This window comes from Staurois parvus, unplaced genomic scaffold (genome assembly GCF_062004578.1).
Source record: "Staurois parvus isolate SC_StPar_1 unplaced genomic scaffold, SC_StPar_1.0 ptg000287l, whole genome shotgun sequence".
Taxonomy (NCBI): domain Eukaryota; kingdom Metazoa; phylum Chordata; class Amphibia; order Anura; family Ranidae; genus Staurois; species Staurois parvus.
Genome location: NW_028318083.1, coordinates 3,699,929 through 3,718,260, shown reverse-complemented (window position 1 = coordinate 3,718,260; position 18,332 = coordinate 3,699,929). Strand labels below are relative to the sequence as shown.

General features: G+C 43.5%; 1 protein-coding gene across 1 annotated transcript in view; it reads right to left on the bottom strand.

The window, feature by feature from the left end:
• The window catches only part of SYCP2L (synaptonemal complex protein 2 like), a 146,621-nt gene that overhangs the window by 68,085 nt on the left and 60,204 nt on the right, over positions 1 to 18,332 (bottom strand). Inside the window, exons 18-19 of the mRNA XM_089682145.1 lie at positions 18,040 to 18,106; positions 9,932 to 9,980 (exon numbers count right to left, since the gene is read on the bottom strand). Of these exons, the coding sequence (XP_089538271.1) occupies positions 9,932 to 9,980; positions 18,040 to 18,106 (116 nt within the window). The remainder of the gene's footprint in view (positions 1 to 9,931; positions 9,981 to 18,039; positions 18,107 to 18,332) is intronic.

Here is an 18,332-nt window from a genome sequence, read left to right as displayed (position 1 = left end):
GGAACAGGAAGGGGTCATCCAGAAAACTGTTCCCACAAAGTTGGGAGCATGAAATTGTCCAAAATGTTTTGGTATGCTGATGCCTTAAGAGTTCCCTTCACTGGAACGAAGGGGCCAAGCCCAACCCTTGAAAAACAACCCTACACCATAATCCCCCCTCCACCAAACTTTATACTTGGCACAATACAGTCAGGTAAGTACCATTTCCTGGCAACCACCAATCCCAGACACATCCACCAGATTGCCAGACAGAGAAGTGTGATTTGTGACTCCTGAGTCTCCACTGCCCTAGAGTTCAGTGGCGGTGTGCTTTATACTACCGCATCCGGCGCTTTGCAATGCACTTGATGATGTAAGGCTTGGATGCAGCTGATCCGCCATGGAAACCCATTCCCTGAAGCTCTCTACACACTGTTATTGTGCTAATATGAAGGCCACACGAAGTTTGGAGGTCTTAAGCTATTGGACTCTGCAGACAGTTGGTGACTTCTGGGCACTGTGTGCTTCAGCATGCGCTAACCCCACTCTGCCATTTTACGTGGTCTTCGTGGATGAGTTGCTGTTGTTCCCAGTTGCTTCCACTTTGTTACAATACCACTAAGAGTTCACAGTAGAATAGTAGCAAGGAAATTTCACAGATTAAATTATTGACCAGGTGGCAACCTATCACAGTACCATGCTTGAATTCACGGAGCTCCTGAGAGCAACCCATTCTTTCACAAAATGTTTGTAGAAGCAGTCTGCATGCCTAGTTGCTTGATTTTATACACCTGTGGCCATAGAGGTGATTGGAACACCTGAATCCAATGATTTGGACGGGTGTCCCAATACGTTTGGCAATATAGTGTAGATATCTAAATCTCCCACAAAACAAGCATTTCCCATAGAATGGGAAGCCTGCCAGAACTTTTTGATGGGCAACTCCTTAGACCAGCTCTAAAGCCAATGAACTTCACACATGTGAAAGGCTAACAGGTCCAGGAGCAAGATCTATTGGACAGAATCTTTTAAAGCATCTACTGAAAAACAGGGTTCAAGGCAAATCCTAAACTTGACCCTCCTCAGCACCTGTAGAGTCCTTCTTAAACAGGCTTTTTACTCAGCCTTTAAAGCTCTTGACAGACACCAGTGGCTGCCACATTGCCACCACTGCCAAAGAGAAAGATGTCATCAGCAATGTCTCGAATATCTTATTTACCAGGTCCTTGAAGGCCTGAACATCCACTACTGGACAGGTTAGATTTTTGTTAAGACAACAAACTGCAACATCCACAGAGGATCTACACCATCTCCTGGTAAACTTTTCCTCCACCGGATAGAGCTCCTCAATTCTTTAGGATAGGAAAAAAAAACACCCAGTCAGGGTAAGCCCACTCTGAAAAATCTACCTCCTCTAAATTGGGGTGTAATGGGAATGACTGGGCCCCTTGAGTCGGTAGCCAGGAACTCAGTGGCTGACATGTTGGAGCTGTAGATTGGGAGTAATTTTATCAGAGATGGTCCAATCTTATCTTAAATTTACTTGTCAAAGGCTTTCTGAGCCTGTGAGACATTCTGGACCTGGAATTCCGCAGGCTCACAATCCTCAGATGAGGAGTCCACCATCTGATTTTCCACATCATCCACCTCTTCCTCCATGTCTACCCATTCCCTCTCCAACACAGAGGGATAAACAGGCAAAGGCGACCGTCCATGTTTCCTACTGCTCTGACCAACAGAGGGGAGCATACCAGTGAGTTTATTTTCCAAACATGTTAATATGGACACCAAATCCTTTTTGGTAACATACAAATGTACCTTCAGCATCTATCAAACCAGACAAAAACATGGGGGATCTGAACCACTCTCCAGGCAAAGCCGAACCAGTGGGACTCCTGTCCAGTATCTTCTAGACCTGACAGGGATGGTCACACACCTCTCGCAACTGTGCTTCAACTTCCCACTCCACCACACATTGCAAGCTTGCTGGAAATTTGCTAAGTCCTGTTCTTAAACAAGAGGTCTCAAAAAATGGCATGGAGGATACTTGCATACACAAACAAGTAGATGGTAAACCTGGGAGACCCACTCCAGCTTCCACTCTCTTTTCCCTCTCCCCTCACCTAGGTGCACTCATGTAACCTAAAGAAAACTGAAAACCACACTGCCCTGTGCCTCTGATGATGTCCAGTCTGGCTTTACAGAAAATGCTGTCCATAAGGCCCAGCCATCCCCACTCACAAAATAGCCATTAGATCTTTGAGGCCTGTGTTTCCAATTCTAGTACACAGCCATAGCCTGTGCATTTTCCAGGATATCAACCTAGTAGGTGAAAAAGAAAGCAATGTGGAGGTGGGGAAAATACATCACAGTTGCCAACAAGTTTTCCAGAAAACCAATTGAGTACTGTCCGTGATACTTTTTTATTTACACGAACATACAATTTTGAGGACAAGCTTTCGGGGTATGTCCCCTTCTTCAAGGTCTAAGCAGTACTATTACAAATCACAAAGTTTAAGCAGAATGTTAGAAGGGATTGAGAAAGAGAAAAAAAAAGGCTACAGATAAGATACATCAAAAGCGAGGGGGGGAGGGGGGGGGAATACTACACTCACACAGAGGGGGTCAAGCTTCAGCTGAATTATCATTCTTAGTTCAAATGTTTTTCTTTCCTGGATGGATTTAAATTTTCCTCTCAGAACTAAAATAGTGAGGTCTTCCATATTGTGGCCTGGTTGTGTGAATTTTATGTCAAATAATTCTATTTGACACAAAAGATAACGGCCTGAATTTGGACATGGGATTCCTCAACCACTATCCCACAGCTTTATGACTATTAGCTGAAGCTTGACCCCCTCTGTGTGTGAGTGTAGTATTCCCCCCCCCTCGCTTTTGATGTATCTTATCTGTAGCCTTTTTTTTTTCTCAATCCCTTCTAACATTCTGCTTAAACTTTGTGATTTGTAATAGTACTGCTTAGACCTTGAAGAAGGGGACATACCCCGAAAGCTTGTCCTCAAAATTGTATGTTAGTGCAAATAAAAAAAGTATCACTACTCAATTGTTTCTGTCGCAAATGCACTAATACGGCTACAATCGCCTCCAGAAAACCAACAAACCAGTACCCTCTATTGGGAAAAAAAAAAAAGGAAAGGACAGGCAGCAATAACCAAGTAATACCAGGAGTGAGCTCCCTGGGACTGAGGCTACTCAGGACTTACAATTCAACTTACTGTTCCTGCCGCAGGATCTGATCCCCTGGACACCGAGCATCAGGGTAAAGAGCCAATGTCATTCACATGTATACAGGTGATCAGCTGTGTCCAATCACAGCCGATCACAAATGTAAACAAACAGCAGTAACTCGCTGCTACCAGCTTATCCTCACACACAGATACTGTGCAAGGTAGAGAACAAGGGAGCAGAGAGTTACCAACTTAACCAATTCTGCACTGTGTCCATCAGTGCCCTGATTGTCTTGGATTAAAAGTGCAGCCCATCACTGTACTTGCCAGTGCAGCCCATCAGTGTACCTGTCACAGGAGCCATCAGTGCTGCTTAATCAGTATACCCGTCACAGAGCATCCATCAATGCCGCCCATCAGCAGTGTACACATCACAGCTGCCGGTCAGCAGTTTACTTATCATATAGCCTCCATGTCCAAAAAATATTATACTAGTTAATGAGGCATTTCAAATCCTCAATATGATGGATGAGAGCAGCGAGGAGTTATCATCTGCTTCCTAATATGAATCCATCGAAAGTAGTGGATCGTTGAGCGAATCAGAGGAGGCAGCAGTTCCTTCTAAAGGAATAAGATACTCTAAAGAACAGGCAACCAGCAGCGCCATACATCCCAATGGTGAATCAGCAAACACCAACAGCGCTAGATCCCTGGATGAAAGGCCCAGTACTAGTACTGGAATATCACACCAGACCCCAAGAGTCAGGGTCCAAATGTATTTTCCAGATGCTTTGGCAAACCCATTATGGCTAGCTTCCAGCTCAGGATCAGCTATAATCCCTCCTTTCACCACACAGCCAGGTATGCAGGCCAACTCTTATTTTTCCCTGAACATTTACTTCAATTAACTGTGGACCAGACCAAACTTTTTGCCCACCAATATATTGAAAACAATCCCAATTCCAATTCCAAATCCAGTGGAGTTTAAAATGTTTTTCGGCTTTACGATCAACATGGGGCTTGCAAAAAAACAATGTATGCTTACTGGTCCACCGACCTCATCCATCACATTCCCATCTTTTCAGCTGTAATGTCCAGGTCAAGCTTTGACATGATCATGTGCTTTCTGTATTTCAGCGACAATTCACAGTGCCCTCCCTGAGATCAGCCTGGCTATGACAAACTATACAAAATCCGCCCGCTAATGAAATTTTTTTCTAACATATTTTCTGAACTTTATGTCCCTGACCAAAACATATGTGCGCATGAGTCCCTTGTCCACTTTACTGGCTGTCTTGGAATCAAGCACTACATTCCCAGTAAAAGGGGCAGGTATGGATTGAAGTTCAACAAGCTCTTTCAAAAGAGCCACAGGATATGTGCATGCCTTCCACTTGTACGAAGGCAAAGACTGCCAAGCTCCAGTCCCGAGTGCCCAACCTACATTGGCACAAGTGAAAAAAATGTCTGGGACCTGGCATTTCTACTGTTCAAAAAGGGGTATCACATCTACCTGGAGAAACACTATACAAGCCTGCCCCTTTTCCACCACTTGTACCTTGAGAAAACCTTAGCCTGCGGTACCGCCTGAAGAAACAGGAAAGGCTTCCCAAAAAGTCTGGTGACGACAAGGCTACAAAGAAGGGAGTTGGCAAGTCTGAGGATCGAAGAAGTGTTGGCTGTGAAGTGGAGGGATGAGGGATAAGAGAGATGTGTACATCCTGTCCATCATCCACAATGACACCTTGGTGGAAATTCACAGAAGATGCGGTATCATCCAAAAGCCTGATTGTATGCATGATTGATTCCTGGGGGAGGATGGATTTAAACCAGGGGTGTCCAAACTTTTTTGGAAGAGTGCCAGATTTGATGAAGTGAACATGTGCGAGGGCCGACCATTTTGCCCGACATTCTGATGAACCATTAACATTAAATGCAAATGAACTATTTTATGCAAAAGTTTATTGAAAATGGCATTCTTTTCATTTTGTGACTTGGATGACAAATCTAAACAGGTGTTAAATCACTCTGCCAGCACAGGGAGAAGGAAAGCCCAAATCTCGCGAGATCTCGGAGGTCGCGAGATTTGGGCTTTGTTTCTCCTTGCATTGTCTGATGACGTCAAGCGATCCTGAGCACCAATCCATTATAGCCCAAATTGATACCGTATTTTTCGCTCCATAAGACGCACCTAGGTTTTAGAGGCGAAAAACAGGAAAAAAAAATTCTGAACCAATGGACTGCAGACACAGTACAGGAGGTGACCAGAGACTGCGGACACAGTACAGGAGATGGTCAGAGACTGCGGACACAGTACAGGGGATGACCAGAGACTGCGGACACAGTACAGGGGATGACCAGAGACTGCGGACACAGTACAGGGGATGACCAGAGACTGCGGACACAGTACAGGGGATGACCAGAGACTGCGGACACAGTACAGGGGATGACCAGAGACTGCGGACACAGTACAGGGGATGACCAGAGACTGCGGACACAGTACAGGGGATGACCAGAGACTGCGGACACAGTACAGGGGATGACCAGAGACTGCGGACACAGTACAGGGGATGACCAGAGACTGCGGACACAGTACAGGGGATGACCAGAGACTGCGGACACAGTACAGGAGATGACCAGAGACTGCGGACACAGTACAGGAGATGACCAGAGTCTGCGGACACAGTACAGGAGATGACCAGAGTCTGCGGACACAGTACAGGAGATGGACCAGAGACTGCGGACACAGTACAGGAGATGACCAGAGACTGCGGACACAGTACAAGGGATGACTAGAGTCTGCGCACACAGTACAGGAGATAACCAGAGTCTGCGCACACAGTACAGGAGATGACCAGAGTCTGCGCACACAGTACAGGAGATGACCAGAGTCTGCGCACACAGTACAGGAGATGACCAGAGACTGCGGACACAGTACAGGAGATGGTCAGAGACTGCGGACACAGTACAGGAGATGGTCAGAGACTGCGGACACAGTACAGGAGATGGTCAGAGACTGCGGACACAGTACAGGAGATGACCAGAGACTGCGGACACAGTACAGGAGATGACCAGAGACTGCGGACACAGTACAGGAGATGACCAGAGACTGCGGACACAGTACAGGAGATGACCAGAGACTGCGGACACAGTACAGGAGATGACCAGAGACTGCGGACACAGTACAGGAGATGACCAGAGACTGCGGACACAGTACAGGAGATGACCAGAGACTGCGGACACAGTACAGGAGATGACCAGAGACTGCGGACACAGTACAGGGGATGACCAGAGACTGCGGACACAGTACAGGGGATGACCAGAGACTGCGGACACAGTACAGGGGATGACCAGAGACTGCGGACACAGTACAGGGGATGACCAGAGACTGCGGACACAGTACAGGAGATGACCAGAGACTGCGGACATAGTACAGGAGATGACCAGAGACTGCGGACATAGTACAGGAGATGACCAGAGACTGCGGACATAGTACAGGAGATGACCAGAGACTGCGGACAGTACAGGAGATGACCAGAGACTGCAGACATAGTAAATAATGGTAAATGGTAGCCCGAGTAGTAATTCCCTGCGCACCACCTGGGATCCCTCGGCTCACGTTCCGGACCCCAATATATAACTATATTGAGCTGCCCAATATATAACTTACGGCCCTCCACTAGTGATTCTGCGAACGCCACTGGAGATTCCAGGGATCTGTCGAGTGGGAATTGAAGTCATCAGCCGGCACACAGAGAAGGAAAGCCCAAATCTCACGAGATCTCGGACGTCGCGAGATTTGGGCTCTCCTCCCTGCGCCAGCTGATGATGTCAAGAGATCGCTGGAGTCCTCAGTAGCTTTCAGGGAATCACTACCGGGGGCCGTAAGTTATATATTTGGGTAGCTCACCTGTGGGGCCGTTTCAGTCCAGAACGCGGGCCCCAATTGGCCCGCGGGCCGGACTTTGGACATGCCTGATTTAAACGATCAGATGCTACAGCCCTATATATCAACAAAGTTTCCCTTCTGGTATTAAAAAAAAAAAAAAAGAAAAAAAAAAAGTTATAATTTACCTTTTTCCCTATGGCCATTTATAAAGCATTTATAAAAATTTTCTGCCTCCTCTCCCACCTCCGCTGCCACATTTGGCACCTTTTGGGGGAGAGCAGGTACCTGATTTTTTACAGGTACCCGCACTCACTTCTAGCCCAGTTCGTAGTGAGCGCCATTTTCCTGAGAACATTCCACCCACAGACCCAGGGCATAGAAAAAAAAAAAAAAAAAAAAAAAAAAACAGGGAAATGGTAGGCTGTTAAGGCAGGTTTCCCCTTAGCCTATGCATCGGAGACTGCTTCTGACGTTAAAAGGTGAACAAAAATTTTAGTAACGTGTGATAACATCAGAAGCAATCTCCGATGCATAGGCTCAGTTGGGAGGGACATTGGAGACAATGAAAACTGGTGTCTCCCTTAACTCCCCCTCTGCTGTATACCTGCGGCAGAGGGGAAGCCTGCCTTAGCAGCCTGCCATTTCCCCATTTCTAATATCTGTGCTGATCATTTGCCTGTTGCCTCGATTGACCATGCCTCCGCCTTTGCAGATTTATTATTTTTGGCTGCAGGAGCCTGTCAAGCATTACACCAGCGATCAGCCTCCTGCAGATCCATCAGTATATCTGCTTGCCCATACAGGATATACGGGCAGGTGGCGGCAGTAGCATTAGGAACATGTTACATGTTTAACCTGTTTTTAGGGTGGAACATATAACATGTTCCCAAAGGTGAACTTATCCTTTAACTGACCCTGGCCTGTTTACCAACGATGCCTCTGCCTGCCGTCTGGATTGTTTATCAATCAGGTAACTGCCTTCTACCTGCACTGACCTCGGTCTGTTAATTTACCATGCTTTTCCCTGCTCTTGTACTGATTTTTTTCCCCTGCTACTGCAGTAGTGGGTTTCAAGATAAAACAGGGGTCTCACATATGTAAAAGGGGCTTCAGAGTAGTGTTCTGAGTACAGAAAAACAGTTTTTGGTTTTCGCCGGGTATAGTAATTCCCGCATTCGGGTTTGTAGTCCGGAGGCTTCAAACAGATTGGGTGGGAAGATACCTCTACCCCTGTTCCCAGGTCCTGACCGAGGCCCTAAGCCTAATATTCCTGCCTGCTCCAGTACTTTGACTGTGCTGACCATATCTCTTCCGGCTGCCTGTAATGACCCAGAACTTATGGATCAAGTTCCTGCCTGCTGCCTGGACCAGTACTTTGACTATGCTGGCCATATCTCTGTCTGCTGCCTGTAATGACCAAGGACTTTTTATGGACCATGTTTCTGTCTGCTGCCTGCACTGACTCTGGACTGTTTATCAACCATATTCCTGCCTGCTGCCTGGAGAATTCCTTTGGCAATGGCTGACATCTCTGCCGCCTTCCTGGACTAATGTTCTCCTCTGCAAACAACTGCTCTACTAAAACGACAGGTAATCTTTTGCTTACCCTTTGTTCAGCTAGGCTGTGAAAGTCTCACACATATGGTATTGCCATATTCAAGAGTAGCAAAATGTATTTTGGGGTGCAACTCACATTATGTCCATGCTGTGTGTTAGAAAGCTCTTACAAATTGACAACTTTGTGTAGTAAAAAAAATTAATACATTTTCTTACCACATTTTCCAAAAACTTGTGGAAAAATATGACATGTTTAAAAGACTTATTATTCCTCATAGAATATAATGTTTGGGTGTTTTATTTTCCCAAAATAGGGTCATTTTGTGGGTGTCTCTACTGTCCTGGTGCTCCAGGGCCTTCAAAAGTGTGATAGGTAGTCAGGAAATTAGATGTTATGCTTCTCTACATGGTTAGGCTGTGAAAAAGTCTCACATGTGGTAGTGCCATACTCCGGTCGAGAAGCAATGTATTTTGGGGTGTAATTGCAAGTATGCCTATGCCATGTGAGAAACAACTTAATATGTTAATATGACAATTTAGCACAAAAAACAAAAAACAAAAAAAACCAAACACAATTTATTTAATTTCTTCATTTTTCAAAGAATTGTGGGAAAAAAAAATCACAACTTCAAAATGCTCACCATACCTCTTACTAAATACCTTGGACTGTCCAATTTCTAAAAAGGGGTCATTTGAGGAGTTTTGGACTGTCCTGGCATTTCACGGCCTCAAAAAATGAAATAGTCAGTACATCAGGATTGGCCAATTTTCAAGGATACGTACCATAGCTTGTAGACTCTCACACAGACTAAATAACATACATTTGGGTTATTTTTACCAAGGAAAAATAGCAGTATAAATTTTGGCATAAATGTATGAAGAAAAAACTACTTATTTGCTAAATTTTATAATAGAAACTAAGAAAAAATTTTTTTTTTTCAAAATTGTTCACTTATATCACAAAAAATAAAAAACCCAGTGGTGATTAAATACCACCAAAAGAAAGCTCTGTCTCCAAAAAATGATAAATTTAGTTTTGGTACAGTGTTGCATGACTGAATCAAAGTGTGAGAGCACGAATAGCTGAAAATTGGCCAGGGCAGGAAGGGGGTAAAAGTGCTCAGTATTTAAGTAGTTAAAAACAGATAGCACAGACACCCATGTTACAACTTTAGTCCTCAATTATTGATCTAAGTAATTTCCACAGATGTTAAATTTGAATGAAATACTGAAAATGGCCTGTTGGGGTTATTTGACAACTGTAATTAAAGAAAAACTGATGCTCATAGATTTCATTACATCCCTTTTAAAAACTACAAACCTTAGGTGTATGATCAGTAATCCTCTTCGATACAGGTGACAAAACCACCCTGGAATTAAACAAAAGATACCCTTTGTCACATCCTCTATCAAGATTATGGTTGAATTTAACTATCAGGAGATCTAATTGCTTGAAAGATTGTTATCAAGCACAATACTTTAAATAAGCACACATCAGTTGAACTGATTGTTGAAAACCAATACAAAGTACAAAAATTCCTACTTTTTCTCATTCATAGAGGAATACAGGAAGACCTTACCTTTGGGACATCCAGAAGCAGTCCAACTAAGAGGTGGCCAACAGCAAACAACCGCTAACAGGTCCAATGTGCCCTGACAGACAAAGATGAACTCTGAATCATAGACCAAAAGCTTGAATTTGGTCTACCTGAGGAAACCAGGAGTGCAGAATGAAAGTACAAGTTTCCTACAGAGGTTAACTGGAGCAAAATCTGAGACGAAAACCTCACATTCTGACCCCTGGTCAACAAGAGGAATGTGCTTGACTCTGGGCCTTAACAGAGGGACACAAGAACAATGTCTTGGTCAAGGGAAGATCAGAACCACCCAAAAGAAGGGTGTCCTCCTTACCTAATCTCGTTTGAGGCTCATACAGACACAGAGACAGAGAGTTGCTTGCATAGAATGGTCGAATGCTCTTTTACAATGGCCTTGGTGAATACCTGAGCTCACAGGAGGGTGGACATGCCTAGTGCATTACCGAAGGTTTATTGTATAAAACAAAAACACAGCCAAATGGATATTCACAAAAATAAAATGTATACGGGCATTGTAAGACAAAATTTCAATCTAGTGCGGGAATGGTGTGGTCAAAAAACACCATAATGCAGAGCTTGCAAGTTGATGTGTTTTGAAGGATACACCCCCTTCGTCACCAAGGCCATGACTACCATCAAAGAACCCTAGAAGTGTAACAGTTCCAAAGAGCATGTAGAGAGCCAAGGTTCAATCCCACATGGCCAAACACTGTGAGGAACAGATTAGTCAATGGGGTAGAAGGATGATCTCTTCATCAAACTTAAGCAAAGCAGAATGAAGACTTGACAGAACTAAGAACCAGCTTCAATCTCGCCTATCTACAGAAAAAGGATAACAACCTTGGGGTAAAACCCTAAGGAAAAAAAAACTTTCCTATAAAAGCCTGTCTATCCTTGGGTATTGAAGAGACACGGGCTAGAAGATGCTCCTCACTCCCCAGATACAAGGTTGTGTCAGAATCCATGCAGCATTTGTCAGGTGTCTTATTAGGACAGCGAACAACATCCCTGGATCAAAATAGAGAAAAAAATGATCACCAGAAATCCTTCCTCCCAAATCAAACAGAGAAAGAAAGACCTAAATCTGGGTGGGTAGATCTAATTAGAGCATACCCTACTACTGCTAGAAGATTTCTGTAGCAGGAGGTGGGAATCTGACATACACCAATTGTAAGAGGTCCTGGAATGTCCATGGGTGAAAGGACCTCTACCTTATGTCCAGAATCAACCATTTTGGGAAATCACACCTGGATAAATACAGTGATCAATACTAAAACACAAAATTCCATGCAAGTCAGAATCCAGTCTACTCAGGTTGTCACAGCAAGATCTTCTGTTCCGATTTGATGGTACAGGGACATCAACAAAGTAACATCTCCATATCAGGAGAACTGCCAGAGTATTCCACGATATAGAGGCAACAACAGTTTCTAGAACTCCATTATGCAGAATGTGAGATGAAAATTCTTTACAGATAGGATTTTTACAAAAGATGGAAAGAAAAAACTTCTCCAACATCAGAACTGGCATATGGATTAACCAGTACAGGGACTTCTAGATCCTCAGGGGCAGACAATACAGTTTTGCTCAGCAACTTGACCTTCAGGAGAAGAAGGAAGCTGAGACTGTCTGGGAAGAAACTAGAGAAGTGGGTGCCTCAGAAAGAGATGGCCACTGTAACATGAGCCGCCTACAACAGCTATGAGACAATTATTGAGGGACAAGGGCATGAGAACGAAATACCCTGAAGATTCTTCTCCTGAAGAATTTTACTTTAAACTGCCTGTAAGCAATGAGAAATTTTCAACACAGATTTTGGATGATACAGGATCCAGTCAGATCATGAAGACAACAGGACAATCAGGTAGAAGTTGTATAACAGGGCCCACGATTTCTCCACAGGAGGTCATCAAAATGTCCAACAGTGGGGATATCATGACAAATCACTAAGGCAAACATTGGGGAGGGAGCAGAGGTTAAACTGAAGTCATGGCTCTGGAAGACTCTGTAGGTACAGAGGCCAGAAAGTCCTTTTGGTAAGAGGAAGGGATAATCAGACTTGTAGATACTACACTGTATGCAAAACAGTTGGATTTACAGGTTACAAAGGAAGCAGACAGCTTCTCTGAGAGAAGAGAATAGTGACCAGATCAGGATAAAACTCCTCATGAGATCTAAATGGCACAGAAGATGGAGCAAGGGCCTGCTAGTCTGGGAGATCCCAAAAGAGCTGTGGTAGGTGCAAATCTTTAGAGTAACACAAAAGTATAAAGGAGAGGATCCAGAATGTCCTTCTGGGAAAGGGAAGGGATAGTCGGACTGGTGGCTTCTACGTTCTATGCAAAACTGTTGGATTTACAGGTTGCAAATGAAGCAGTTTTTCTGATAGAAGGGCAAAAGACAACTAAAAGGTAAGGACCTGAAATATTGCTCTCTGTAGCCAGTAAGGGAAGAAAATGAGACGCCAGCTAAGTGCAATATGTATGTAAGATGCTTTATTACAAGCAGCTAAAAACACTCACAGAATAGCTGAAATACAAGAGCTTATCAGGTAGGACTGAAGGTCAACTGGGAATAGTCCCTTATCCTTCCAATTGATAGTAAATCTTATGAGCTTGCAGATCCCTCTTTGTCTTTGAAGTGGGCCTCCACTGTCAAATATATGGGCATTGTAATTTCGCCTAAAGTCACCAAATTTACCTCTCTTAACTTTACTCTGTTGCTTCAAGCTGCTAAACATCGGCGGAAGACCTGGACGCACCTCCCCGTGTCACTGATTGGTAAGATTACCTTGATAAAATGAAACTACTCCCTTCCTTTTTATAAGTCTTGTGCCATGCCCCAGTTTGGATACCACGCAAAAATTTTTTTAAACAGTTTGAAACAGCTCTGCTCTCCTTCCTATGGGGGTCATCACAATCTAGATTCAAATTAAAAGTGCTCCAGAGACCGTGGATGCAATGGGGCCTAGCCTGTCCTACCTTCATATGTATTATATTGCTGCTCTGCTAACTCGCGCTCATAATTGGTTACTCTCGGATGAGACCAATGCAGCTGTAGTGCTTGAGGCAGCCTTTCTGGGGTTGTATGAGGCACTCCACAACTTATTGCTAAGAGCCATCAAAGTGCCACTTTTTTATTACTCATTCTATGAAAGCACTCATTAAAGCCTGGTGCCTTTGAATTCTCAACAGCTCCCGTATATGGTCCCCTCATACACCCTTATGGTATAACCCTACTCTTACGGAATTCTTTATTTTTGCTTACCCAAGGGTGTGGGCTAGCAAAGGGATTAAGTATCTCAACCAAATTTGCGATCATGGAGCCCTTGCAACCTTTGACTCCCTGAAAACACGATTGTTCCTGCCTAGCTGTTATTTTGCCATCTTCAGTTAAGACACGCCTTCCAGTCACAATTTCATAATTTTCAGATAGTTTTTGAGGAGTCAGCTTTGGAGAGCCTATTATGGGATGACTCTTACGAAACCAACTGTCTGATGTGTACAAAGCTCTTCACCCAACTATTCAGGTAGGCCTAGAGAGGCTGTTGCTGCACTGTAGATGCTCAGGACATGGATTCTGAGGACTGGGAAGACATCTGGGAATATCCTATGTAACAACTGATATCTGCAAGAGATAGGTTGATTCAATTCAAGATACTACATAGAATCTATATTAATCTGCAGAAGTTGCATAGTATCTACCCTACCCTCCTGGCATTGCTCGGAAGACCTGGCAAGCTTCATACAATCTTTTGGCAATGTCCAAGGGTCCAGTCCTTCTGAAATTATGTAGCTGAGTGTATTCCTAAATGTACACAGATATCTGTACCACGGATGGTTGGCATATGCATTATGGGTCCTGTCCATTACTAGCCATGTTCAGAGCGATGAGAACATTGATAGGCTTATTCTCCTCTTGGCAGATCCTCTCAAAGTCCTTAAGGTTTGGTGGCGGACATTTGGCAACTCAAACTTTCAGCTCCCTCCACAGATTTTCAATCGGATTAAGGTCTGGAGACTGCCTACGCCACTCCAGGACCTTAATGTGCTTCTTCTTGATCCACTCCATTGTTGCCTTGGCCGTGTGTTTTGGGTCATTGAAAATGGGTCGTGGATGGGTGTTCCAGCTTGACAATGAGGGAAGAAGGTTCTCACCCAAGATTTGATGGTACATTGCCCCGTCCATTGTCCCTTTGATGCGGTGTAGTTGTCCTGTCACCAAAGCAGAAAAACACCCCCAAAGCAGAATGTTTCCACCACCATGTTTGACAGTTGGGAAGGTGTTCTTGGGGTCATAAGGGGCATTCCTCCTCTTTCAAACACAGCGAGTTGAGGCCAAAGAGCTCGATTTTGGTCTCATCTGATCACAACGCTTTCAACCAGTCCTCCCCTGCATCATTCAGATGCTCAGTGGCAAACTTCAGACGGGCCTGGACATGTGCTTTCTTGAGCAGAGGGACCTTGCAGGCACTGTAGGATTTCAATCCTTGTCAGCGTAGTGTATTACCAATTGTTTTCTTGGTGACTGTGGTCCCAGCTGCCTGGAGATCATTGACAATATCCTCACGTTTAGTTCTGGGATGATTCCCCACTGTTCTCATGAACATTGACAGTCCACGAGGTGAGATCTTGCATGGGGCACCAGACCTAGGGAGACTGACAGTTTTCGGTTTCTTCCATTAGCAAATGATTGCACCAACTGTTGTCACCTTCTCACCAAGCTGCTTGGCGATAGTTTGGTAGCCCAGTCCAGCCTTGTGTAGGTCTACAATCTTGTCCCTGACATCCTTGGACAGCTCTTTGGTCTTTGTCATGGTGGAGAGTTTGAAATCTGATTGATTGCTCCTGTGGACAGGTGTCTTTTATACAGGTAACAAAATGACATTAGCAGCCCTCCCTTTAAGAGACTGCTTCTAATTTCAGCTTGTTACCTGTATGAAAGACACCTGGTAGCCAGAAATCCTCCTGAATGACAGGGGATCAAATACTGATTTCCCTCATGAACATGCAAATCAGTGCATAATTTGTTAGACATGCATTTCTTTTGAATTTTTTGTTGCTATTCTGTCTCTCAGTTTTACAATACACCTACCATTTGATTTTTAGGCTGATCATTTCTTTGTGAGTGCGCAAACATTCAAAATCAGCAGGGGATCAAATACTTATTTCCTTCACTGCAAGTTCTCTAAAACTTGGGATATTTGGGTTGATTCCGCTGCAACAACCCTCTCAAGTGACAGCACTGTGTGAACACATTCTGTCTAGGATATATTATTTTTCTTCTTTGTATTCAATGTGCTATTTTTTTCTAGTGGTTTGAGCCCACTACATACTGTTTCTGCCATAACAATGGTTCAAGAGTCATTTTTGTGACCACTGCTGTTTAGGTTTCCACGCTCTTGAATTGTGCGGATGCACTTTGCTTCTTTTTATGTTGTTCATATGTAAACTCAGCCTGGATATGCCCAATAAGCTTTGTTTTGTACTTTTCTATTGCCAAAACTAATAAAGAGAATTTAAAAAAAAAAAGTATGGAAGTTAGGCAGCTGCCTGACTCCTCAAGAAGAAAATCAACCAGTATGGCTTTGTGAGACTCTTCATCACGGTAACCGCAAGTTGCCATGGAACTGCTAGTGGGTTGAAGACCCGATGCAGCACGATTACTTGTCTTGCATTTGGGAAACAAAATGTTGTACTGCTTGACAGAAGCATAGAATTGTAGAGTATTAGATAAGGCTTTAAGTACTCATAAGCTGGTTGCTAAAAGAAGGAAAGGTTCAAATGCCTGGCAGTGAATACATCATTGTAGGCAACATCAAGTACTAACCAAAGTAAAACAGCATCTCTTGCATGCACGATACTCCAGAGTGGCACAGCCACAGAGTCTTCAGGCACTGAGTGACACCGGAGGCTGTGCCACCTCTATGGACCCAGAAAGAGCTCTGTGGTTAACTAAGACAGTACACAAAGGTCTGTAAAGTGCCACAAGAAGAACCCAGTGCTGGAAATTGTCTAAACCAGCAGGGTCTACATACGCAGCCTCCAAAGTGGTTTCTGAGGATACACGATCCGGACAGCTGCATAAAGAGACCAGCTCAAGCAGCACTTTAAAGCAGCAACACAAAACCCAAAATGTAATATATATTGCAGCTTGCCAATCGTAAGATGTGGTGACTATTACGTTTCCTATTTTTGGGCTTTTTCCCTCGGTTTTCATCTGGTGATCTGGCCAGTAGAATGGCTCCTGTATTAGAGCGCCCTCGCTCTGGATGAAGGTGTACAGGGGCACTTTTGAATAGAAGCTGCGTCAGTCTGGGGGGAGGGGAGTGTTAGATGCACTAGTAGATTAGATATAATAATAAAATGAAGGTAAACTCCAGTTTACACTTCATAAGTTGAAAGTTTTTATGAGTTACAGCAACAGTTTTTTTCCTTCTGAAATAAAGGTTTTACATAAAAAGCTGATCATTGTAAGCAGCCATGTTACTGCTAAATAGTTTGCCCCATCTTTCTAACTGCTATAGCTACATACTTACTGGACAGATCACCAGGTGAAGAGAAGGGAAAGAAAGCCTAAAAAGAAAACTAATTCAGAAATCACATCAAATAATTGGAAAGCTACAATGTAATCAGTGCTTGCTTCTAAGTTTAAAACTGGTTTAAGAAGTGTTGTTTAAACAGAAAAAATAAAAATAAGATAAAATAAGATAATTGTTAATAAAATGGTTAAATTTTCCTCAGTAGAGAAAAAAAAAAAAACATCCATCCCCCTAGGTATGAGCCAAAAAAACTGATGCATGGTCACTTCTTTCTTTGGCTTTTATGCACACTGTGGTGTGCCCCACCCCTTCCAAGCTCTCCTAGAGGCCTCTCCAATCAAAAGAAAAAACCTGGGAACAGGTAAGAGCTGTAAAGTCTACTGCAACAGATATAACCAGATGTAGTTGTTCCAGGGATATCCAATTGCCTCAAAAGGGATCAGATAGGTTGTGTTTCCCCCCACTGGAGCAAATTGGATCATGCTTTATTGGGGTTTTTGCTTTCCTCTGGATCAACTGTTGGTAGAGGATAGTGTATATGGAGGTTTTCTATTTGTGTGTGTTTTTTTTCTAATGGTTGATCTAGACCAGCCTTTCTAAACCAGGGTGCCCAGGCACCCTAGGGTGCCTTGAGGTTTCTTCAGGGGTGCCTTGGCAAAAAGTCTAAAAATTGCCCCAAACTTGTATAAAAGCCAACGGGTGGAACACGTGTACCTTTTAGTTACACAAAGCCACAGGTTTTCACTGTGCACCATTACGGCCTTCTGACAACCAATGACATCAGTTGATGAGGATGTCAGCTGCCTGTATAGCATCTTAGTTTGACCCTCCCCTGTCCCTTTTGCATCAGTGCTGGAGTCACATTAGTTCAGTGACGGAGAAAAACTGAGGGAGAAGAGAAATGCTGGAATACTACTCAGTACCAGTATGCAAAAGTGTATTTGCTTTGGAAGAATAAATCCCCTCTAATGTTGGGTGTCCTACATGTGTGGATGTTGCTGCATTATATAAAACTATTAGAATAGTTCTTCACATTTTAGAATGGGGTGCCTTGACTAAAATAAGATTGAGAAACACTGATCTACATGGACTAGTGTTTTTTTAACCTAATTATGTAACCTCAAATGTCTGAACTGTATCTAGTAATAGCTTTGCCATGGATTTCACTGAAGTCATTCTCTGCCTAGGCATTTTTCATCATATGCTTTGCCCAGGTTTCTGACAAGTTTACTTTAAAAATGTTACCAGCAGAAGCAGCAGTGGTCTCACCGATACAGCAATATGACTTACCTAACATCTCTGCATATGATTATTGGCATTTTCTTCAGATTGCAGGATTCAGCATCTTCACTGAAAACTAGTGACCGCAACACAAACTGTACATTAATATCGAAGATGATTTAACAAAATGGTACAAGATATATCACAGAAATAAAAAAAAAAAAAAATTACAAAAACAGCAAACCATAGCTAGGGCATGGCAGACATCCTTGACCAAAATAAAATCCAGGGCTAATACAACCCTCATGCAGGAAAAACTCCAAGCAAAAAACTTTCAGATAAGGTTCAACGATGCCAAGCCA